Source organism: Fusarium tjaetaba (genome assembly GCF_013396195.1).
Source record: "Fusarium tjaetaba strain NRRL 66243 chromosome Unknown NRRL66243_c0000069, whole genome shotgun sequence".
NCBI classification, from domain to species: Eukaryota; Fungi; Ascomycota; class Sordariomycetes; order Hypocreales; family Nectriaceae; genus Fusarium; species Fusarium tjaetaba.
The window spans coordinates 97524-120290 of NW_023501265.1; the positions used below are offsets into that span (position 1 = coordinate 97524).

At 48.6% G+C, this 22767-nt stretch overlaps 7 protein-coding genes across 7 annotated transcripts; 3 read left to right on the forward strand and 4 right to left on the reverse strand.

Annotated features, from left to right (window-relative positions):
• Positions 1–2064: 2064 nt before the first annotated feature.
• On the reverse strand, positions 2065–3684 carry FTJAE_3587 (cytochrome P450 monooxygenase oxidoreductase; the record flags this gene model as incomplete). The annotated part of the gene is made up of 3 exons (XM_037349900.1): positions 2065–2752; positions 2804–3425; positions 3474–3684. The coding sequence occupies 3 exons, from the start codon at positions 3682–3684 to the stop codon at positions 2065–2067; spliced, it is 1521 nt and encodes a 506-aa protein (XP_037209250.1).
• A 1343-nt stretch (positions 3685–5027) lies between these two features.
• FTJAE_3588 (uncharacterized protein) lies at positions 5028–6287 on the forward strand (the record flags this gene model as incomplete). The annotated part of the gene is made up of 5 exons (XM_037349901.1): positions 5028–5154; positions 5200–5219; positions 5270–5306; positions 5353–5809; positions 5858–6287. 5 exons carry the CDS (start codon positions 5028–5030, stop codon positions 6285–6287), a joined length of 1071 nt encoding a protein of 356 aa, XP_037209251.1.
• A 77-nt stretch (positions 6288–6364) lies between these two features.
• Positions 6365–7448, reverse strand: FTJAE_3589 (choline monooxygenase chloroplastic; the record flags this gene model as incomplete). The annotated part of the gene is made up of 3 exons (XM_037349902.1): positions 6365–6456; positions 6549–7152; positions 7200–7448. 3 exons carry the CDS (start codon positions 7446–7448, stop codon positions 6365–6367), a joined length of 945 nt encoding a protein of 314 aa, XP_037209252.1.
• Positions 7449–7977: 529 nt separating this feature from the next.
• FTJAE_3590 (uncharacterized protein) lies at positions 7978–12183 on the forward strand (the record flags this gene model as incomplete). The annotated part of the gene is made up of 8 exons (XM_037349904.1): positions 7978–8008; positions 8078–8166; positions 8230–8701; positions 8761–9084; positions 9138–9266; positions 9396–9442; positions 9917–10213; positions 10270–12183. 8 exons carry the CDS (start codon positions 7978–7980, stop codon positions 12181–12183), a joined length of 3303 nt encoding a protein of 1100 aa, XP_037209253.1.
• A 119-nt stretch (positions 12184–12302) lies between these two features.
• On the reverse strand, positions 12303–14443 carry FTJAE_3591 (major facilitator superfamily domain protein; the record flags this gene model as incomplete). The annotated part of the gene is made up of 11 exons (XM_037349905.1): positions 12303–12408; positions 12466–12555; positions 12617–12825; positions 12881–13092; positions 13144–13321; positions 13373–13522; positions 13586–13679; positions 13736–13896; positions 13955–14026; positions 14081–14220; positions 14278–14443. 11 exons carry the CDS (start codon positions 14441–14443, stop codon positions 12303–12305), a joined length of 1578 nt encoding a protein of 525 aa, XP_037209254.1.
• Positions 14444–15300: 857 nt separating this feature from the next.
• On the forward strand, positions 15301–20055 carry FTJAE_3592 (rhamnosidase B; the record flags this gene model as incomplete). The annotated part of the gene is made up of 11 exons (XM_037349906.1): positions 15301–15431; positions 15488–15607; positions 15657–15904; positions 15955–16317; positions 16371–16462; positions 16512–16545; positions 16599–17040; positions 17492–17546; positions 17617–18081; positions 18128–18843; positions 18891–20055. The coding sequence occupies 11 exons, from the start codon at positions 15301–15303 to the stop codon at positions 20053–20055; spliced, it is 3831 nt and encodes a 1276-aa protein (XP_037209255.1).
• Positions 20056–20206: 151 nt separating this feature from the next.
• FTJAE_3593 (uncharacterized protein) lies at positions 20207–22356 on the reverse strand (the record flags this gene model as incomplete). Its single annotated transcript, XM_037349907.1, has 4 exons — positions 20207–20731; positions 20788–21553; positions 21603–21988; positions 22039–22356. The coding sequence occupies 4 exons, from the start codon at positions 22354–22356 to the stop codon at positions 20207–20209; spliced, it is 1995 nt and encodes a 664-aa protein (XP_037209256.1).
• Positions 22357–22767: the final 411 nt, after the last annotated feature.

The window sequence follows — 22767 nt, forward strand, 5'->3', positions numbered from 1 at the left end:
TGTCTCGAAGACTCTGCTTCAGTCGCTAAGAACTTTCTGCTGAAACTTCGCGACAGTAGTGACTTAGAGCAAAGCGATGCCGACAACACATCAGCTCGTCGGTCGGATCACTGACCCAGCAGAGGATGTTGTCACAGTTGCTTCAACAGCACTGATGAGACACATATACTGACACTTGTGGCTGAATGATCCTTCCGGTTATTCACCCTACAAGTATTGCATGTTTCTCCACCTCACTCTCGACAAGAAGACAACAAGACAATCACACGATCCCTCAGACAAAACATCATCCACACACACGCACAAACACTGTAACACACTAAATTATCTTAACATCGCCAAACCAAAAGATAATATGCCTCTCGTCACCAGGGACACATTTACCGGCGTGGAAGGTGTCGATTATTTCGAAGTCACAATCGGTGGTAAAAAGATCAAGAACGAGCATGCACTCAAGACAGGATTGGACACCATTCTCAAAGAAGCTGGAAAACCCGGCGAGTGCTATTGCTGCCATTTGAATGTTCAACACTGGAACATCTATTCCTGGGAGCAAAAGGACGTACTCAGGGAACTTTACGGATTGAAAGAATCGGGCATTGACTCTGGGGTGTAGTAGAGTTCACTGGGAGCCAAACTCGTGAGCCTGAGGGCTTATAAGTGCTCAGATACTTCACCCAAAGACAATTGATTAACACCATAGTGTGATTCGATCAATATGGTGTAATAAGGAATTGGGTCAGATCAGAATGTGCAGGGTGGCAACCCTAGATTAAGCTCCGGTAGCTCGTAAGACTCCATTCACACGCACTTGGAGATACTGCTATCCCATTCAAATGTAGTAAGCTGAGATTAATCTTTGCAGTTGTGAGTTCATCCTCAGGGTTCTTAAGCACCATAGGATATTAAGCCGCGATCTTAGCACAATACCTTACCGTTTCATTGCAGGGTTGTTGCAGTGCATAATTGAGGAAGCCGCGTGATGCAATCATCAGCGGTAAGGTTCATTAACTCAAACAATCCTCTACCCAGACGAGCGGCAGCTCTCTGAGGCTATGGAAGCTCTGACTTACAGTTCTCATCTACCAATCGCACATCTCGCATCTAACTTAGATATTATGCCAGAGGCGTTATGAGGTCACTTTATTGTGTATTGAAGAAGAAGATTGGCCCGAGCACAAAGCTAAATGACAAGGTTTGACAGACATAGACATTAAACTTCCGCTCTTCGAAGTTAGATCCTTTTGTTCCTCTCTAAAGCTGAATACATAACAGCCTCATGCCTCCTCTTCAAACGAGTCAACCTAACATCAAACATTGGTCATACTGCAACTTACCTTTGACAGCCACTCAGCATTCATTCACGGCCCGGTATAATCTTCCAAGCTATAAAACCTCGAATCCGCCAATTTCCCATTCACTTACCCATCGATCGTGGCATAAGAATACCAACAACTTTCCACGAAACATGAGTCAAGTAAATGAGTCCTTTTTCTGGAAGAGCGGCAAGAAATGGTTCGAACACAAAATTCGCTCGCACTTCGTCCGAAACTACGACGAGCTCATTCTGAACTTAAGAGCCATTTTTGGTAGAGAAGAAGAACAAGAGAATGAGTACTTTCACGTTAAAGAAAGGGGATATGGGAGCTACGTCGTACTTGCCTTTGTGGAGAAAAAGGATATGGAAGATGATTTACTTTTCTTGACAACTGCGACAATGGTCACCTCGATATTGTAGCTGTCATTGCTAAATCGGAGAAATAATCGCTAAGCGGGACATTCGGTTCCAATTCAAAGAGCCCGCAGTCGCCAATACTTGTTCTCTTCTCTCTTCTGTATCAACATAATCTGTTTGGAACTTTCTAACGGCGATACGAGAATATCAAGGAAGGTTTTGAGGGGCCAGTGGATGATTATTTGATGCAAAGGAAAGCGCTTGCTGGATGGCGGGTCATGAAGGTTCATTCGGCCAAGAAGATGAAGTCAGATGGAATGAACCGCGCACTTTAGTCGTGTATGAAGGAGATAAGCTTAGTTGGATTTGATTAATAGCAGCTATACGACTTATGCTACAACCTCCCGTCTCTGAATCGTGATGTTCATGTTCTCAAACCAACTCACACCACCCTTGACAACATACGTTCCCCTATTCTTCTCATCAACCCATTCAACCTTGAAGCTCCTCAAGAACTGCAGCGGTCCCTTGTAAAGCTCCATGCGTGCAACATCTTGACCTAGACACACTCTAGCGCCATAGCCAAAACCCATGCTGTACTTGTTGTAGACCTTGGCCTTGTCCTCGTCAAGCCAACGCTCAGGCTTGAAGACCTCGGCGTCGTCACCGTAGATGTTTGGGTCACGGTGTACGAGCCATGGGTTGCAAGTCACTTCGGTACCCTCGGGGACGAATTGACCGCAGATCTCGAGACCGCCTGGGGGAGCGATGCGGGGGAAGATGTTTGGTGCAGAGGGTTTGAGACGCATGCTTTCTTTGACGCAGGCGATGTAGTAGGGGCAGTTCTCGACGACTTCATCATATTGAGGCATCTCGGAGAGTTTACCAGCCACAGTGGCGTCGTCGATCTCAGTCATAAGCTTCTTGTACACAGATGGGTTAGTGAGAATGTGGATCATCATGGCCTGGAAGGCTGTTCCAGTTGTGTCAGCGCCGGCGAGAAGGACAAGAAGAATCTCAGCCTTGATGTAGTTGATGTCGAGGGGGTTGCCATCCTCATCCTTGGCCTCAATGAACCTGTAGATCTATGTCAGCATTTAGTGTGGGATATGAAACAAGCCAACTTACGTTTGAAGCAAGTCAACGCGTCCATCTGTCGCACCATTCTCAATATCCTTGAAACGCTGATCAATCAATCGATCGCGAAATCGCATCAACGTTCCGATACCAGAATCCTGCTCAGGACTGGCAACCATGTACTTGCCCAAGAAAGTACTCTTAATCCAGTTGGTGAAAGGATGCAGCCTCGCCATTATACCAAAGGGGGTAAGGCCATCGTGAAAGCCCTGAATTAGGCCCTCAACATCCTTGCCCTCTTTGACAAACCCGAATGGGGCACCAAAGCCAACTTCTGAAATGATGTCATAGGCCATGAACACAGCCCAAGGCGCAAAGTCGAATGGCTTGTTGGTAGAAGCAAACTCTCGCTGCAGACGGGCCATCCAATTCTCAATGTTGGAGTCAATCAACGGCTCCATCTTTTTGATGTTGGTTAAGCTGTAGAGAGGCGCTGCAATCTTTCTGTACTTGGCGTGCATGACGGAATCTTGCATATTGAAGAGGGACTCATCTTTGCCAAAGCTTCCGGTGATGTAGTGCTTTGACTTGTTTGCATGACGATTGTAAATCTTGGGTAGTTGCGTTGCATCGCTGACGAGCAACATTGTAGGAGTAATCCTGATAACAGGTCCTGAAAAGTGTGAATACCTTCATCACTCACTGAGCAGGGCAATCTTACCATGCTTCTTGTGAAGCTCTTGAAACGTCGCACACTCATCAGCCTTGACATTATGATACGTGATCCAAAGCCTCGTAACACTCCCCCAGAAATTCCCAGGAAACTTGCGCAGCGGATGAAAAAAGCGATACCGAACGATCTGCCACAAAGCGCAAAAAGCAATATACCCAACCCCCAACAGGGCGACGTTCATCAAGCTAAGCACGGCCATTGTTGTCTGCAGGAAACAAAACGAACCAATTGTTGGGAACGCGAAAATAAGCAATGAAAGGGGACGTAACCCGATAATGTACGAGGGATCGACACGACTCGGGTTCCCCATGCTGTTACATAGCCTGTATAACCGAGTTGCGCAACTTGACGATCATTAACCCAGGATGTTCAATGGCCCGTGATTGCTTTTGCATGCTATGCAACGTGTAGTTAAGTGGATTCTTTAATGTAACGGCTCACATCTCGGATGAGCAAACTGCTGAAGATCCAAGAATTGTTTATGCGCGCCTGACGACTTACCTGAGAATGCTGGGCAATCCTTGTTGACCATTCGGCAGGATAAGAGTTCCCGAGCCGTGGTAAAATTTCTGATCCTGGTAATTACCCACATTCGCCAAGATCTGCTACCAAGATCGCCATACGCGGCTGAGATATTAAATCCTCTCCACTCCAGCGGTTACTCAAGATGCTCGCATGTGAACACCTTGGGCAATACAACGGTAATACCACGACGGTGTTCCCGAGATTCTGGGTAAAGGAGAAGTTAAACGATCCTTCTGCTTCTTTTTTGCCTGACGAAAAGTTCCATGCAGGCTCTTGGATGATATGATGTTTGTCTCATTGTGAAGAACATGTTGGTTCAAGTGCCATGTTTGCTTGGCTCCACAGTTGAGAAAAGATGACAGATTCTCACGAGGAAACATGTCATGAACTAAGTGGACTCTACCAAATGATCCACGCCGTGAAATACGGAAGTTGGAAGGCAGTAGGATGAGGCGATAATTAGCGTGAGACACGCTGAAGAGAACCGGTAGGCTAACACTTAGCTTCCACCGGGCCGTTGTCTCTAACCTCAGTAGCAGAAAAGTCTAAGAGAGAAAACAACACCAATTGGGTGGGGAAAGGGCTCCGGAAGAGAGAACCCGAGGTCCACAGGCGTCATGCTCCTCGCACAGACAAACTCACGGGCCATTTATCCGAATCCAATCATTCTTAGCCGAGTGTCAATCATTACACGCATCTCCACTTACAATGGGGGCATTGTTGGTTCCAAGACGAATAATGAAATCTGATATATGAATTTCCCCTGAAAAACTCCTCCTCTTTCGCGATGGAGGCAGTAAGATCCTCGCTCGCTTGGCGAGGCACGTCTGTGCTTCCGTTACAGAATGGTAAACGATTGGCATAGCACCAACGAGTTAATCAATCAGCTGTAATGAAAGGCCATCTGCTTGTCTCAGTTGAGATTCGATGGATTCTTCCATTTAACCCGCCCACGATTCTGCATCAGCTGAGGTTTTTCGGACTCTTGCAATTCTTTTTTCGTTTCTCTTTGCAGCCATGACTGAATCGCAGGGCTCGACGGTCAACTCGGTCGCTATTTGTTTTGCTGTTATTAGTTTTTGTGCTGTGGTGTTGAGATTGTGGGCGAGGACGTTTATTGTTAGGTCGCTTGGGGCTGATGACTGTGAGTACGTCGGTCCACTTATTGGGGCTTTGCTAACTGTTGCAGACTTGATTTGTGTTGGAGCCGTAAGTCTGATGTTTTCGCAACTGCATATGCAGGTACTGACAGATTTAAGATCTTATCGTGGTGCTTTATCGGTTGCACAATAGCTTGTAAGTTCACTGTCATTTGCCGACTCACCGTCGCTAACCTTTGTAGCCGTCCAACATGGTCTCGGTGGCCACTATGAAGACGTGATCAAACGCGGCACCGACAACTTCATCGCCTACCTTCAAATCGTTTGGCTATCCTCCATCTTCTACAATGCCTGTCTCGGCTTCATCAAGATCTCCGTCCTTGCGCTTTACACCCGACTTGGCGATAAGATGCTACGCAAGACGGCGTTCGTGATGATGGGCGTTGTCGGATGCCAGGCTGGTGCAAATGTTCTGGCTTGCATCTTTCAGTGTTCTCCAGTTCCCGCGGCGTACGATATCACGATCTTGCCAGAGGATAAGAAGTGCGTTGACATCAATGCTTTCTACTTGGCGAATGCTGCTGTCAATATCTTCACGGACATTCTTACCTACACGTTGCCTATCCCGTTGGTGGCGAGGCTTCGTGTTCCCCGACGACAGAAGATCAGCTTGGCCATCATCCTAGGTCTCGGACTCTTGTAAGTCCCCATTGCCCCTATCAATCGCTCACCTGCTAACTCCAACAGCGCCTGCGTCTCCTCCATCATCCGAATCACCTACATCCCCAAAATGCTCAGCTCCTCCGATTCCACCTGGGTCATCTCCGATGCGATGTACTGGTCCGTAATCGAGACCAACATCGGCATCCTCGCCGCATCGATCCCCTCTTACAAAGCCATTGCCAAGAAATACGCGCCGCGTCTGCTTGGCAGCTCTGGCATGTCCAGCAGTCGCAAGCTCTCTGGCTTCAAACAGATGCCTCTGGAGCTTCAGGGCGGTAGCAATTCCGGTACCGGTGCACCGAAGAGTACGTTTGAGACTAACATCAAAAATTGTTTGGATGACAACAGTAGTGAGGAGGTATTGGTTATGCCGAATGGGAGGATTGGGGTTAAGACGGATATCACGTTCAGATACGAGAACAATTTGGAGAATGGGATGCAAAGTCAGAGATAGAATGTTGCCACGTCTCACGTAATTCAGATAGCACGATAAGAATAATACATCAATAGCTTATACCACCACAATCGCTCTCAGTAGCTAACCAGGTCCTTAGAGAAGGGCAGTTGCTGTTCCATAGATGACCTCACTGTGGATTGCGTCGCCTCATCTTTTTCCATCTCAGCTGAGCACAACTCAAGTATGTGACTATGGAAATCTGTCAAGATATAACCATTAGCATAAGAAAGGAATAATTGAGAACCAGAGTGCACTTACAGATGACACCATTCTCCTTTAGTGGGTTCAACAGACCCTCCGAGTAAATACCAACATTAAGATTCGCCTGAGTCTTCTCGCAAAGCTCAATGTCTTCAACAGCAACGTTTCGCGTGAAGTCATACCACTTCTCGAACTCCTCACTCCCAGCATGTGCTTTATGATAGTAGTCAAACTCCATGCGGGCCTGACAAGGTATCTCAGATGGATTAATGCGCCAGCACGTCAAGCCGCCAGCGTACAAGCTCAAAGAACAATTAGGGAAGAGGAAGAAGAACAAACCATCATCAGCGCCAGTACCAGTAGCCATATGCTGCGAGTAGTTATGCTTATTGATGACTTTGTAGCCCGCGGGCTTGAACGTCTTTGCAAACTCCGGGTGCGCATATGCGCAATGCAGACACTCTTGATAGGCATCAACAGTGGCCTTCCAATTATTCTGAGAAGTGTAGGTGAGGGGACGTCTCAGTGGAAGGTCAGTGAAGTCAGCGTGCGCAGTTGCTTTCTCAAAGCCGGGGAAGAAGTCTTCAAACGAGCAGGTGTCGTCGGAGAGTGTCACGAAAAGAAGGCCATTGGGAGTTAAGTGTGATCGCATAATGGTACCCTGTATGATAAGCAAGCTCTCTGAAGATAGAATTTCCCTGTACTTACGTCTCGTTTCTTGGTGATTGTAATGCTCCTCCAATCTTCAGTCTCGCGACGGACGATGAAGTTGACCTGAGCCAGCTCATGCTCATAGTTGACATTGGTTTCTGGAAACTTTGTTACAGCTCCTAGAAGAACCCAGGACTGAAATACGATCAGAAACTGGGTGATGAGAGATTTTTCTTTTCTCTTGAACTTGCCTTGAGAAAGATCGCCCGCCTCTCGAGACTGTAGATGCCGGTGCTGGTGTACCATGAGGCAGGCAGAGTGACATCCCAGTCAGTCATTATGGATTACAGATAGCGATAATTCCAATGATATCTTGGGCCTTTCAATAAGATGTACTTATTTTTAAGTGATAATAGACTCATTAGAATATTTATTTATAGGAATGCTCGTCTTTGAGCTTTATCTAAGTCAATGGTCGCTGCCGGAAAGCCTACCCTACGCTATTCCAGATCAGGAAATTTTATACGCAACATGCATTATCTTCATAACTACAGCCGAGTGATATCATCCCTTGTACTATTGACTTTCTTTGATAGGCAATTTATTCTTGTACTTTACATGCTGATCCGAAGACCGCGATATACACGCGTGAGAACCAAGATTTAGCTTTCTCGATTGCCTAATAGAGGAATCGCACACGAGAATGGCGGCCCACGGAACAGCTCCCGTGCGTCCGGCGCATTTGGCAATGTGCTAAATATTCTTAGTTGTCCGTGAAAGATATTTCGATATTGTCACTTTCATATCACAATCTGTTGTTCTTGGTCCTCTCTCAATGATTTCATTACTGATCTTGGGCACTACGAGTGTGCTTATCACGTCCATAGTTCTTCATTTCTGGCGATATCTCAAACGACACTCTACTTACGTACCAGTGCTGGAACAAGGGACCTTTGATCTGCCTGAGGGATGGTGGTCGGACCCCGTTCGATTCCAACTTGAGCGGCGAGCAATTTTCAGCCAGGTAAGATCACTAGAGGCTCATCACTATCAGTTGTGCAAGTCTGAGTCCTGACCTCGCTGCTAGACGTGGATCTGTGTCAGCCACCGCGGCCGTTTTCGCTCCCCCGGCGACTATGTGGTCTACGATGTTGCTGGTTTTCGCATTCTCATGATCTTGGGCAAGGATATGGTAGTGCGGTCGTTCCACAATGTTTGCAGGCATAGAGCCTTCCCCGTCGCGAGGAAGCAATCTGGCAGTGCCACCGTGCTAGGCTGTCGATATCACGGGTGGAGCTATAACACGGAGGGGAAACTCACCAAGGCTCCTTATTTCGATGAACTACCCGGCTTTGATAGGAGCTTGAATAGTCTCTTCGAGATCCACACGAAACAAGACGACAAATGCTTCCTTCATGTCAATGTGAGCCGTCACGAAGGCGTGTCTGCTACTGCCACTCCAAGGGGGGTCGAATCCGGGAGGCTTGGCGATGTCAGCCCCGACGCAGAGCTGCTAGACAGTATCGAGTTCAGTGGGAAGTTCAACTGGAAGGTCGTCCGTAAGTATCCTACCCTTAGTCTTCGTTCTAGTTTACCCGCGGATGCTAAAGAACGACAGTCAACCAGCCATACGCTATATCACCTCCAGCCAAGTCCACTTTCACGGCGATAACTAGTTCAACTGGAGAGCTCCAATTCTTCCCTCTGACTACGGTACACTTAGTGCCTGGCCAGCCCTTTTGGTATCAACTAACTTATTCTCCCGTCACCGTTGACCAAACAAATCTACGTTGCGACATTTATACCAATAGTCCTAAGGCGTCTTTCAAATTTGATGGAACGACTAAATGCTTTCTTGAGAAAGAGATAAAGCAAAAACTGCTAGCTTTCGAGAACCAATACAAGCAGCTTATCACTTCAGCAGAAGAGGCAATTGGCAACGGTGACTTTTCGCCCCTTCGGATAGCTTATAGTGACAGCGCTGACTAGGGACAGGTTACCAAGCAAAGATTGCTGCAGCGGTCGAAATGCATCGACGCCAGGAGGCGTTGCGAGGATTTGAAATCAAGCCCGCTGCGCTGAAGCAGCAAAATGGCGACGATAAGCTCTCCAAGGCTGAACGAAGTAAGTCAAACCCGCGAGAACACCCCGTGTTCAGGTTTTCCACACATCATCAGGCCATGTTAGCTCATCTTCACTTTAGTCTGCCAAGCCATGGACTGTGGCACTTCTAAAAAACTCGATTGGTAACAGTCGAGAAGGAGACCCATGCACTTCACAAGGCTGATGTTGTTACTGGTGTCAATAGAACAATCATGCTACAGTTCACGTAATCCTCTTCCGCCGAGATAAGGCAAGAAATGAAGACTAAGGCTCGGTTTAATTCTCGACAGTTATGTCTTGCAACACGAGGCTTTTGTTGTGATCAGTCAATAGTGGTGAGTCATGGACTAGTAAACATTAGGGCGGTATCTACAATTTGTGTTTATGCACCATTAGAAATACATCGTTCGCACCGAGAAGCAGAACATAGGTATAGAGAATTTGAAAGCGGCCGAATTATGTAGTCGATATGCTCCTTCGTAGCTATGTTTGTCCGTGAACACGTCGTGCCCGAAACGAGATATAAGTCTTTTGTGTCGTGAATCTTGATAATGACTCCCAGTAGATAAGGGGCTTAAATTGGATGAGAAAGCCTCGCCATCTCAAATTAAGTCATTATGCAAAGTCGGATGACGAGTGGTGATGCAAAACGTACGTACTGATTCGATTAGCCCAAATCACGGTATCTTATTCCGTTTGCCGGGTACCGTCGTAGTTTCCGGCTCGCTAGCCCCTTTGGACCCCGCCCTTCCGTGCTTATCAACTATGCCGATCCACTTCCCCTCCTTGATACGGACCGTCAACCGCCGGTGCAAACCTGCCCAAAGCTTGAGAACGGAATAGTACGATCAAGTAGACTAAACGCTCTTGACTTGAACGCTACCATGCCCCGACGTGGCGGCGGGAGGCAGACGAGATTGTGCGGGCGCCGTTCCCGAGGTGGTTGCTCCTCATGCAAGCAGCGACATGTACGTGTTCGGAACCTTGCGATCTTGGAGAGTATATGAGGTACTCACACAGAAAGGTCAAATGTGATGAGAGCAGGCCAACGTGTACGAACTGCGCAAAGAAGGGCTTGTTATGTGACGGCTACCCTCAGCGAACGTTGAGGTGGTCATACAAGCACGAGATAACGGCGAATGAGACATCACAGCAACAGAACAAGTCACTAGAGCCTCTCAACGATAACCCAACCATCATTGCGCCAAATCCCCCAACGACTGATGACCATACTCGCGAGGAGGATGGGGAGGCTCGTGTGGTGGCGGATGATGAAATGGCTCTTTGGCCACAGTCAGAGGATATCGGCTTATCGGATCTTTTAGGCTTCGATTCGACGAACATGTTTGATCATGAGTTCTCTGGGAGTCTTGAATCGATTGCTATCGAGACCCCGACCTTTGACTTTTTGACTTTCGACCAGGTACCTGACTTCTGCTTTGATACCTCACCTCAAGGGCACACCTGGTTAGATCCAGGTCTATCTAACCGATTACAACTATCGGGGATAGACGCAGACCCAGCTACGCGGCTTCTGAAATGTTGGTTCGACGAAATATGCCCTGCATGGTCCGGCTTCGACTCCAAGTCAAACATGAATAGAAGGATGGCCGAGGATCTTTGGCAAAGCTCACCTCCGGTCTTCACTGCTCTACAAAGCATGTCAGCTAGTTTCCTCTCGGCAAGACTACCGCAGATGAGGCAATCTGCTATGAATCTTCTCAAAACAGCAACACTGAGTGTCCAGGCAGAGATACAGGAGCTCAATGAGAAGGATGTCGTCGATGAAATACCTATCGGTATCCTGTTCGCATTAATCTGTCTTGGTACAACAATTTGCTGGCTGGATACTCGTAGAGTCGGTTGGCCGTTTCTGCAAGAAGCAAAGAAACTATTTCGATGGACCTCACAGCAACAGTTTGCAGCTGATGCAGACAGGATAGATTTCTTCAACAAAAGTCTCGTCTACTGGGATATGTTAATATCTCTTATATATGACCCAGAACCAGGTACCGATATACATCAAGTCAGCGAACTGCCATCCAGCTTTCCGAGATCTCATCTCCTTGCTACTTACAGCCAACCTTCCTACGAGACGGAGCCTCACCCGCGGACTGGCGTCTCACTTCTCAGCACAACCCTTTTCACGCGGTCAATTCGCCTTTGTCGGGTCTATCGACGTCGCACAACTGAGCGAGCACTGGACTCGCCTCCAACAACACCAGAGATCGAGCAAGCCAAAGAATTAGAGGTCGAGTTGCTGCAGTTGCAGCTTTCGCCTAGACCATCGATCAACAATACCGATGACCCGCGCACACCAGCTACTCACCTTCTACACGTGGCCGAAGCTTATCAACTTGCTTCCTTGCTCCAGATCTACATACAGTTTCCGGCGTTACTAAAGCCACCATCCCAATTAAATCCACGAGACTTCAATGAGGCTGAAATAACAATGTTATGGCACAAGCGCATCATACCCCTCACTCTTCGGCTCATAGAAGTGCTAGAGCAAATCCCCTCCGAGTCCCGTAGCTGCGCTATCCAGCCACTTTTGTATATGTGCGCCGCCACTGGACTTCGACACACACCAGCTTGTTCGCCTGGTACAGAGCCCAGCAGCGGTAGCCCAGCCAAGCCAAGGCCAATGGAGAGCATCCTTGACTATCTAGACCTTCTCAAAGACCCAGTCGAACATTCCAAGGAGGATATCGATCCTTTGTCTATCTCACAGACTACGATTGACGTCAGTAAAGGACGAACTTTTATCTTACGGCGCCTGAGTGTCTTCAAAGAATGTTTGCACCCTGGTCCAATTGCAGTCGCCGAAGAGTTTGTGAAAGAACTGTGGGACGCTTATGATGAAGCGCCCCGGTGGAGCATGGATGTCTGCTGGATTAGTCTTATGGATAAGAAGGACCTTCGAACGCTATTTGGATAGAGAATCTCTGTATTACACGGCCAAGGACGGGATATAAACACAATATTATAAACTTGTCAAACAGAAGTATAGAGTAAATATCTCGACATGACATCCCTTCGCTTTCACTATGGATACCATCAAACCTCATCAACCACCTTCTTCCTGTCCTGGAGTTCATGTGCGTGGACCTGAACCTCTGTGACAAACTTGTCAAACTTGCGAAGATTGACCTTCTTCTCAAACCTGTCGGACATTAGCTTCATATACGTAAACATGTAACACCGATGAATCTTGACATACATTTCATCAATCTCGGCGGGTGTTCGGCGTGCCACCTCAGGGAGGATGAACCAGGCGATGACGACAGCAACAGTGCCGGTACCAGCGAAACTAAGAAAGTGTTTATCAGCAACCACAAATAAATCACCAAGACCTTGTAGATTATACTCACAAGAAACCAGTCTTGACGCCCCACTTGGCCGATCCATTGATCATCAATGGGGTACAGAAACTGAAGATGATAGCGATGCAGTTGGACACAGCTAGTGACCAACCAGCCGTCTGGGCCCTGAGGCGCTGTTGCGGAATCTCAGCAGCGTAGGCGTAGCCGATGGCTGAAGCACCAGTGGTGGAAAACGTAGCGAGACAAGCGAAGAAGATCTGCAAGGATACTAATTAGACAAGGAGGAAGTGATCCCGCCGAGATCATACTGACAAGTAGCGAACTGGTAGCCTTGGCTGTGTAGTCGAAGCAGCCAATAATGCCCAGACACAAGACCGATACGACTGTGACAGCATACGGGTAGACGGTAAGAGGTCGTCGACCGATGGAATCTGTGAGTGTTGCAGTGGCGATCATCGAGATGAGCTGGACGGATGATAGGATGAGGGTCACGAGGAATGGATCCTTATTTCCTGCATATTGGACTGTAACATATGGTTAGAAGTTTCCCATCGCACCGCGCACCGAATACGTACAGAAATATGTCGCATAGGTATTAAATACGGCCAAGCCAACGAACTGCTGAGTAATCTTAGGCCAGCCGGAAATGATAAAGCGAATCAGGTTGCGGCCCTTGAACACAGCCCAGGGTCCCAGCTCGGAGTTTTGCTCGGCTTGTTGGCGTTCGAGGGCAATGGTAGAAGTCATGATTTCCTACTCCGGAATTAGCACCACTGTCTATGATGAATTTAGGTTGGTACTCACGATCTGTTGATCAATGTCATAACCTTCGACATTGGCGAAGCATCGGTTCAGTACTTGAGAAGCCTGCTCGACCTTGCCCTTGCTTGCCAACCACCAAGGGGACTCGGGGATCAGAAGGAATGCGATAAGGATACAACCGATCATAGCCCACTACAATCGTTGTTAAGTTCGACGCTCTTCTTCGATCTCGAACAACGAGCCTCGATAACTCACCTGAGTGTAAATTGGGGTTCGAAAATCGAGCGGGTCGTTGGCTTTGAGCTCCTTGAGGGCCACAGAGGCAAAGAGCTGGCCGAGGACGAACCAGCTGTTCTACAGTTAGTATATCGGCTTTTATTCGTTCTGGAGACCGTCGTGACTCACAAACTGTAGGCGTTGATGAAGAAACCTCGGAGCTGTGTAGGCGAGATCTCGGATAGGTACAGAGGCATGGTGGACTGCAGCATACCAACACCCATGCCAGAAAAGAGCTTTGCGACAAGCCAATGCTGCCAGTGTGTTGCGAATGACTCGGCAAAGACGCTCTATTTATTTGACATATTTGATCAGTCCTAATTCTTGCACATGTCGTGGCGTACGTACCGCGGTGAGAACGACCCAGATAATCATCATCGCAGCCTTGCGACCGAGACGTTCAGTTGCATATTGAAGGAGCTAGAAACATTGTCAACACACGATCCAAAATGTTGAGTATGAAGATCGACGTACGACTTGACCGATGGTCTGGCCGGCTGATTGAATACCGCCCCAAGCCGAAATGTATTTACCCGCGATGATCGTGGTGCCAGAGGTCGAAAACTGTCGTATAAAACCTGCGTTGGAGACGATTCCACCGTTAAGATTGATCTCTGTTGCGAATGATGATTAGCAAACAATTGAAGAACAAGACCAGGTGCAAAACTTACGATAGCCATCGAGAGAGGCCGAGAAGGCTGCAAGCATAGCGATACTGCCCACGCGCTTGAATCTACGAACACTTTGCCAAACACTAAGATCATCAAGCTTGGACCTCATGAGAAGTCCTTCGCCTGTATCCTCGACGGTCTCGGTATGAGCCTTTGCTTGCTGCATTTTGACGATGTTGTTTTTGTTGATAATGCAGATCTGATTTGATGCAGCCAAGATCTTGGCCTCGATCAGTCTTTATGGAAAAACACTTGGCGATACGATGTCGTATTTTTAATTCTTAGTCCTCCACAGCAGAACGCGGGGCCCCAGACTTGTCCGCCCCAGGCCTGGCTCCCTTCTGACTAGTGCTCATGCTAGAAGGGCAAACCCCACTGCGGAGAGGAGATGATTGACTGTGACTGGGGCTGCGGAAACCAGTCCGTTCATACACGGTTGATGAACGATCTAGCAGATCCAATCAGACGCGGCTGTCAGGGATATCACGGCAACGATATCCGAGACTTCATACCACTGAGGAGGAGAACAGGCTTGACCACCTACACCATCTTCGTCTGAACAATGACCGAGCTGAGCTTTTCTCGGGTCAAAGATGTAGCGCGTAAAGTTTGTTTTGAGCGTGCTACACTCGGTTGCGTTTGAACCGAGAGAGATCATCCATGCTTTAAATATCTGTTGATGATCATGAGACTGAGATTAAGCTATGCAGGGTTTTGAAAAGAGACGGCGAGAAGCCCGAAATTAGAGAAAGTCTGGGGAAAGGTCTGGTTTAGTTCATGTTCCCCAGGATCAGGGTCGCTCTAGTATGCTTTGCTTCATGGTGTTAGTGGCCTCGGTGGCCAAGTTGTGTAGTAGCGGTACTGAGGTATTCCAGGTAACTGACTCCAACTATCAACGAAACAAGTCAAAAGCCGTAAAGCTTCAAGAATAAAAGGCAGCTAAATTCCACGTAAAATAGAGAACTATCAAAAACCTTCCTGACAAGCTTCCTTCAATATCCTACTGTCAACTATATCTCAAGAATGGCTTCGCGTCTTAGCATCGCCTGGCTTATCGCCCAGGTTGCCACTGTTTCGGGCTTGTCTTTCGACGTTCCATCTTCGCCGCCGGCCAACTCGAGCGCCCAGCTTTCCGATGCCCCAGTTGGTGTTTCGTGAGTAGACAAACATAGTACAACCAACACAAAGTGCGTTCGTTGACAGTCCGCAGCTTCGAGTTCTTTGCTTTCCCAGGCTACTGGAATAATGTAACCAGCACCTCCACCTGTCTGCAGAACTTGAAGGACCTCTCGGGAACTTGGCCGCCCATCAGAATCGGAGGAACTACGCAGTGCGTTGGATTATGTCCCTTGTTTTGTTGCTACTTACATGGTGAACAGGGATCGAGCTACCTACAATGCATCCTCTAGCCAGCAGGTTACTTACACAGTTGCCAACGCTGGAGATGCGCCAAGCACGCTAACCTTCGGGCCATCCTTCATGTCCTTGGCTGGAACATACGATGGGAAAGTAACTATAGGCTTCAATCGCCGGCTCAATAACCTTTCAAACACCGTCGCTGCAGCAGCCAAAGCGGTTGATCAGATTGGAAGTCTGCATGCCATTGAACTTGGCAACGAACCTAACTGTACGTTTCGTTTCCTGGTCGTCATTTACTCGCTACTAACTATGGGTCAGTCTTCAGCAGCAGTGACCCAATCGCTCAAGGCTCTTCCTGGACAGCTTCAGCAGACTACAACAGTGAGGTCTCCTGGCAGGACGCCGTGTGCGGCAATCTCTCCGCTTCCAACCTCATCTCCGCCGGTGTGTTCTTCGGAACCAGCCCGATGAGCATCGCTGGTCTGACTGCGGTCGAAGGTCAGGCAAATAGCTATGTCAGACAGTACTGCTCGCACAACTACCCGCAGTCCAAGAGCACAGCCAATCTAGCAAATTTGATGAGCCACAGCGCTATTGCATCCCAGATCAAGCCTTTTGCGAAAGAGGTTGCAGCTGCGACGGCTAAGGGCAAGCCTCATGTTTTTGGAGAGACCAACTCTGGTAAGTCAATTGTCCCGGCCAAGTAACTGTGATGGCTGATAAGCTGTCCTTAGCTACTCAGGGCGGTGGAGGCATTAGTCCAACCTATGGTGCTGGACTTTGGCTCCTCGACTATGTCATGCAGTCCCTGATCATGGGAACAGAGGTACAAAGCCCCCTTCATCTCTCATAGCTCTGTGATTAACGTGCTGTAGACGCTGTACTTCCACCATGGCACAATCGGAAACTGTAAGTAGCCCGGTACAACAGGCTTGACAGACGGCTAACACATTTACAAACAGGTCAGTACTGCTGGTGGGGAAAGTACTCGATGGGATCCCCCTATTTCGGAGCCTACTTTGCCACGATGGCTCTAGCCGGCGCCGACAAGATCGCCCCTTTGGATGACCAGACGACCGGATACGCAGCATATGCCATCTACAAGGACAATAAGCCTATCAGAGTACTTCTGTACAATTCCGATTACTACACCACTGGCACTCGCCCATCTCAGGCTTTTACCCTAACAGGGCTCTCTGGTTCCACTGTCTCGGCCAAAAGGCTCACTGCCGCTGCTTCCACGTCCAGAGTTGATGCCGGCCAGAGCCCCACCGTCGCCGGACAGACTTTTGAGAATGGATCGTGTAAGATCCAGGGTCAGAGCACGGTTGAGTCGGCTATTGTCTCGGGGGGAAAGGCGAATTTCACGCTTCAGGCTTCCGAAGCTCTACTGGTGACGCTGTAGTATGTGGCATAGTGGCTGCTTCAACTGTGGTTGAATACGCGGACTGGTGCGCGCTCACTTTGAGCACTAACCTTTCGCATGTGTCTGGTTTAGAGGTCTGGTGGCAGTGGTGTGCAAGATGATTCGTTTAGTCTGTAGTCGTAACAGAAGAAATGGCATCGGTATAATGATCCACGCTCACTTGACCCGATGCCCGGCCTGTTGAATTGGAGCATCCTTTTCCCCTCACTGTGAGCTAGCGTCGTGAATGCGGAAGTGATCAACTGGCGCCATCTCTAGCAAATGTACAGTGCTTGGATTAGTGGCCCCCGCACTGAACAATGCTCGCTTTGACATGCCCCGAAGCGACACGGGCTTTCAATTGAAAGCAGCAACGTGCTAGTCATCTATTGAATATTAAGCCCGTATAATCTTTAATAAAGCTTCCCCTTTCGAGACTACTCAATACAGTCAAGCATTTGACACGCTGGGATGTGATAAGATGGCGCCATCAAATGAACAACAGGTAACCACCATCCTGATCTGTCTCATCCTATGCACCATCAAACTAACTCGCTCTACGGATCATTAATCAGCTCCAATCCAATTGGATCTGGATTCCCGACTGGATCGACTCCTCTAAAGAAAACACCGCCGCACGTATCGTCACATTCAGTCGCAAGTTTACACTCCCATCGCGACCAACCCGAGCGCTCCTCCACTTCACAGCCGACACGCGGTACAAGCTCATCATCAATGGTACTCGGGTAGCTGTTGGCCCAGCGCGAGGTAGTCCGTTGATATGGTACTATGACTCGCTCGATATCGCTCCGCACCTCAAAAAAGGCGATAATGAGATCTACTTCGTGGTGATCCGTTACTTTGCGGCTTCCCGGGGTGGAATGCCTTTTGAGAGGACTTCATTTCCTGGGTTGACTGTTATTGGTAGTGTAGAGTCGGATGGGCAGTCTATCAGTCTTGACTCTCGGGAAGGCTGGTTGGCTGAAGAGGATAACTCGATCCTGTTTCCAATGGGAAGACCGGATGATGTCTTCCTTCATGTGAGTGCTTGACCTCGTTTTCGAGAGATACACTGACTCTCTTCAGATCAACGAACATGCCGTCCCCAGGCCTGCCAAGGATAAAGTCACACCCGTACCATATAACCTAAAGACTCTCAACGGAGAGCTTCCTCCCTGGCGTCTTCGGTTTCGCGTGATCCCCACTCCAGAGCAAACACCTGTCTCTGTCAACACCATCAGAAAGAACCTCGGGATCTTGAGCTCTGATGCTTGGGTGGGGTATCTCTCGGGCCAACGCCCTGTCACCCTGGCAGCTGGGTCTTCACACATGCTCGAGGTCCAAGCGGCCGTGCATTCAACGGCATTTCTACGCTGGACGTTCAAAGCGACTCAAAAGAGCCAGATCCGAATGAAGATTACTTACAGCGAAGGCTATGAAAATGAACCGCGCGCTTATCCCTTTTTCAGGTCAAAGTCTGACCGCCTAGATGCGACCAATGGCCATATCATCGGTCCTTACGATGACATAACGCTTGACCTACCAGCGTCGCAGACCATTTTATATGAACCATTTTGGTTCCGGACCTTTCGCGTTATGCGATGGGAGATCACAGCTGGTGCTGAAGCCGTCGAGCTATCTTCTTTCGATGCAACTCAGGTTAACTACCCCCTTGCAGTCAAAGCAAGTTGGGATGAGCCAGGAGACAAGGACGCCAAGCAAATATGGGATGTTTCCATCAGAACTATGAGGAATTGCATGTTTGACGGGTACTCAGACTGCCCCTTCTATGAGCAACTCCAGTCAGCATAGCCCCCACGCCAGATTGTTCTGACTAACCGATCTTTAGGTACTCCGGTGATTCTCGCTCCGTCGGCCTATTCCACTATCTCCTTTCCGGCGATGACAGATTGATGCGGCAGACGATCACCAACTTTGCGGCATCCGTGACACCCGAGGGCTTAACACAGTCTCGCTTCCCCTCTCACGTCCCGCAGATCATCGCTGGTTTCTCCCTGTACTGGGTCCTTCAAATCTGCGATCACCATCTCTACTTCGGCGACACAGCATATACACGGTCATTCCTACCTCGAATTGACGGTGTCTTTGAGTACTTTCAGTCTCACATTGATGACTTGGGTCTTGTTAGCGGATTTCCAGAGGATGTATGGCAATATGTCGACTGGGTTACTTCTTGGGGTGCAACCGACACGCACCCAGATAAGGGAGTTCCGACATCTGGACGGGAATCGAATCGACATACTTATTTCAGTATGCTTTACGCTTATGTCTTGAAGCAAACCGCTCGGCTGGTTCGAGATGTCGGTCGACCGGGTTACGCGAACGAGTACGAATCTCGCGCGGCTTCTGTAGTCAAGGCGGTCCGGACTCATTGCTACGATGGGAAGTTCTTTACGGATTCTACGGCTGATGTTGCGGGTGAGGGCGCTTACTCCCAGCACTGTCAAGTATTCGCAGTCCTCAGTGGCAGTGCAAACCCCGAAGAACGGCCACGCCTTCTTCAAGAATCATTCTCTAATCCAGACTTTTCCAAATGTTCCTACGTCATGATGTTCTATGCTCTTAGGGCGTTCGCTCTTGCTGGAGACGAAGTCTACGAGTCAGCATGGGGACACGTCTGGGACCCTTGGCGCAAGATGTTGGCGAATAACCTCACAACCTGGGAAGAGGATGATGTGAGACAGCGTTCCGATTGCCACGCTTGGGGCAGTGTTCCCATCTACGAGTACTGTACCGAGCTAGCTGGTCTGCATGTCATAGCCCCAGGGTCAAGCAAGATCTTGTTTTCGCCGAGACTGAACTTGAGTCGAGAGTTGAAGGCAAAGGTAGCGCTTGGTTCTAGCAACACTGCTGCAGTGTCTTGGAGGCTTCAGGATGATGGACGGAAGAAGGTCGAGCTACGACTTGAGTCTCCAGTTTGGGTTGTAAGCAAGTTGCCTGGAGGAGAGGAAGAGGACTGCGGTGTGATTGACCATCTTATACTGAGTTTCTAGGCTGGACATAGGTCGCAGATAGCCACTTGAGAAAACGTCTACTTTAGAGGAATTTCAGCTGATTGGATATCCTCTAATTTCGCAAACTAAACATGTAGTCTCCAACCTCTGACTCCATTCGTTACTCATCACAACTGAACAGTAACCATCCTCAATCATCATACACAAGCTGCAACGGCCCCTCACCACGATCCGGCCTCGTAACATGATCCACCCATCGACTATCAGCAGTGTAATACACCTGCTTCGAGTCCCCCCACTTCTTCGGCCGCAAATCCTGCACCATAACCACACGATCGGCCCTCTCGATCTTGACAGGCTTTTCAAAATTCTTCTTCGGCTTGAGTCCAGATCCAATACGCAAGTCTGTCCAGCCCATGGTGAGGCGCCCAAGCTTGAAATTCTCCTCCCAAACGAATTTCTCACAGCTACTAGCGTTTTCCAGGAATCCTCCCAGTAACTTCTTGGCTAAGTTCAAGTGGGCGTTTTCTCGATCATCGTAATAGCTTTTGAAGTTGGGGCAGAGTAGATTTGTCAGGTTCTTGGCGTGTGATAGGGCGCGGGCCATTGCATCCTCCTCTACGTCAGTTTGAGCGTTCATGTAAAGACAGGTATAGCAACTTACAAGGTCATCTTCTTGTGGAGCAATCTCAAAGACCCGTAGCGAAGGTAGGTTCTTAGTCAAGATGTTCACATTTTCAGCTGAGGCAAATGGGATCTCCCATGGCTCACTGCCCAAATGCCGATAATGAAAGCGCAGTTTTCAAGCCCCGTATGCTTCACAACCGACTGTAACAAACGCCTCGAAAGTCCCGGATTCGACTGCACATTGGTGTTATACATGTTGTAGTCATGAATCTCCAAGCTGGTCAACGAGTCAAACGATAAGATAAATCGATACACCCCCTCGAGATGGACCTCTGTCTCGGCGTACTTTGATGTATGCCCAGGTCCCTTCATATCCAAACACACCTTTCGCAGGTGGATATCTCGCTTGTCAGCTTTACTGAACAGATCCTCGAGATGTTTGAAGAAGGTGAGCTGCCCTTCCCCGAGATTCATGAGATTCAGCTCCCTCAGCATGAGAAAGTCAAAAGCTCTTGTGATATTCGGCATCATCCTTTTACAAAAGTCGCCGCTGAAGCTCATCCCATGTAAAGTCAGTGATTTTAGCGCCGTGAAATCATACCCTTGTTTCGAAGCATCGGGGTCGCGAGCTTTAAGCTTGTCTTCCCAGTCGCCAAGAAAGTCAGAGTAATATTTGGATGTTCGAATCTCAAGACTCTGGAGGGTTGATAGGGAGTTGAGTAGCATGCTCTGTAAGGGTCTTTCGTCGGCCACAACAATTGATCCCCAGCCCCTGTCTTCGATGCAGATGTGCTCGAGATTACTGAGCTTGGCGAGTGCAGTTATAGCTTCAGACTTTATGCTATGTTGGTAAGGGTCGAGTCGTAAAGACTTCAGATTCTTCATCTCAGAAAGGCCCTCCGCCATCAATCTTCAATACTGTTAGTATAACACCGCCCGTTATGCTGGGATTTACTTACTCCGTTAGGTCCTTGGCATCAAAGACTTCCAAGTTATGGAGGTTTTTCAGAACCTCCTCAAAATACCTCATCAAAAAGGGCTTGTGCTTCTTGCCGGGGTCAATCTTTCCAATGATCATCTGCCGGACATTGCTGGCACAAGGCGGGACGGCATTGGGGTCCAGGCTAGTTGAGAACTTTTCTTGTTGACCTTTGTACTGACCCTCTCTCTTGAGCTGCTTCTTCTGGGCGATGCTTAGATGAGGTTCAATTCGACGGATGACGTGGGGAATGTGAGCCCAGAAGTAGGTTGAGACGGAGATGCGTTTGTGGATGATGGCCATTACGATGGCGTAGTATCTCTTAGAGGTGCAGGCCATCTTGACCATGCTTTTTGAGTCGTTGACCTGAGTTTGTCAGTGTTTGAGATTCCGCGCTTGAATTAGTGCAGACTGACGCTTTCAAGGATCTGGTGGAGGATCTCGGCTGGCAAGACTGACAAGACATCATCAGGCACCAGGGCCGTCTCATTCAGGGTCTCACTCTCGGCTGTGGCATCGACCTTTGACTTTGGCTTTCGACCGGTTGATGTTGTCGCTTTCACCTTTTTCGCCGGTGCTTTCTTCCCCTTTGCCGTCGACTCATCTTTCTCGTCTTCAGCCGGAGCCTTCCGCTTCCTCTTTGGTGGGGCAGTTGGCGCAGGTGCAGATTGAGCTGGCTTAGTAGCGACGCCCAAGTCAATGTTGCGAATTCTGGCGCTCCTTCTCGTTGACATCTTGACTGCAATCGCACGAAAATAGAAGAAAAGTTTAGAAGGAATTGAGATCTTGAGACGATACTTCGCGTGATTATGAAGGACGCGATGGATTTAGGGGAGATTGGATGACTAAAAGCTCTGATGGTGATTCATTGGTGCGTTCGCTGGTCTAAGCCACTGTAGCCTAGAGCTAGTCTTCAGGTGAGGCGCTTGGCTCGATTCAGAAACCGCCGGACTGATAATGCTTTGTTAGAGCTACTAACATCTCTGTTCTTGATGGATTAACTTTTGGCAGTATTATAAGTTTTTTATCTTTACAAGACACTCTGAGATTTTCCTGGGAGGTGCTGACGCTACATTGTTCTCCTGTAACTCTTATTATACGCCGCTAATGTCGCAGTTCTTGTCCTTTTTCTCATCCACAAAATA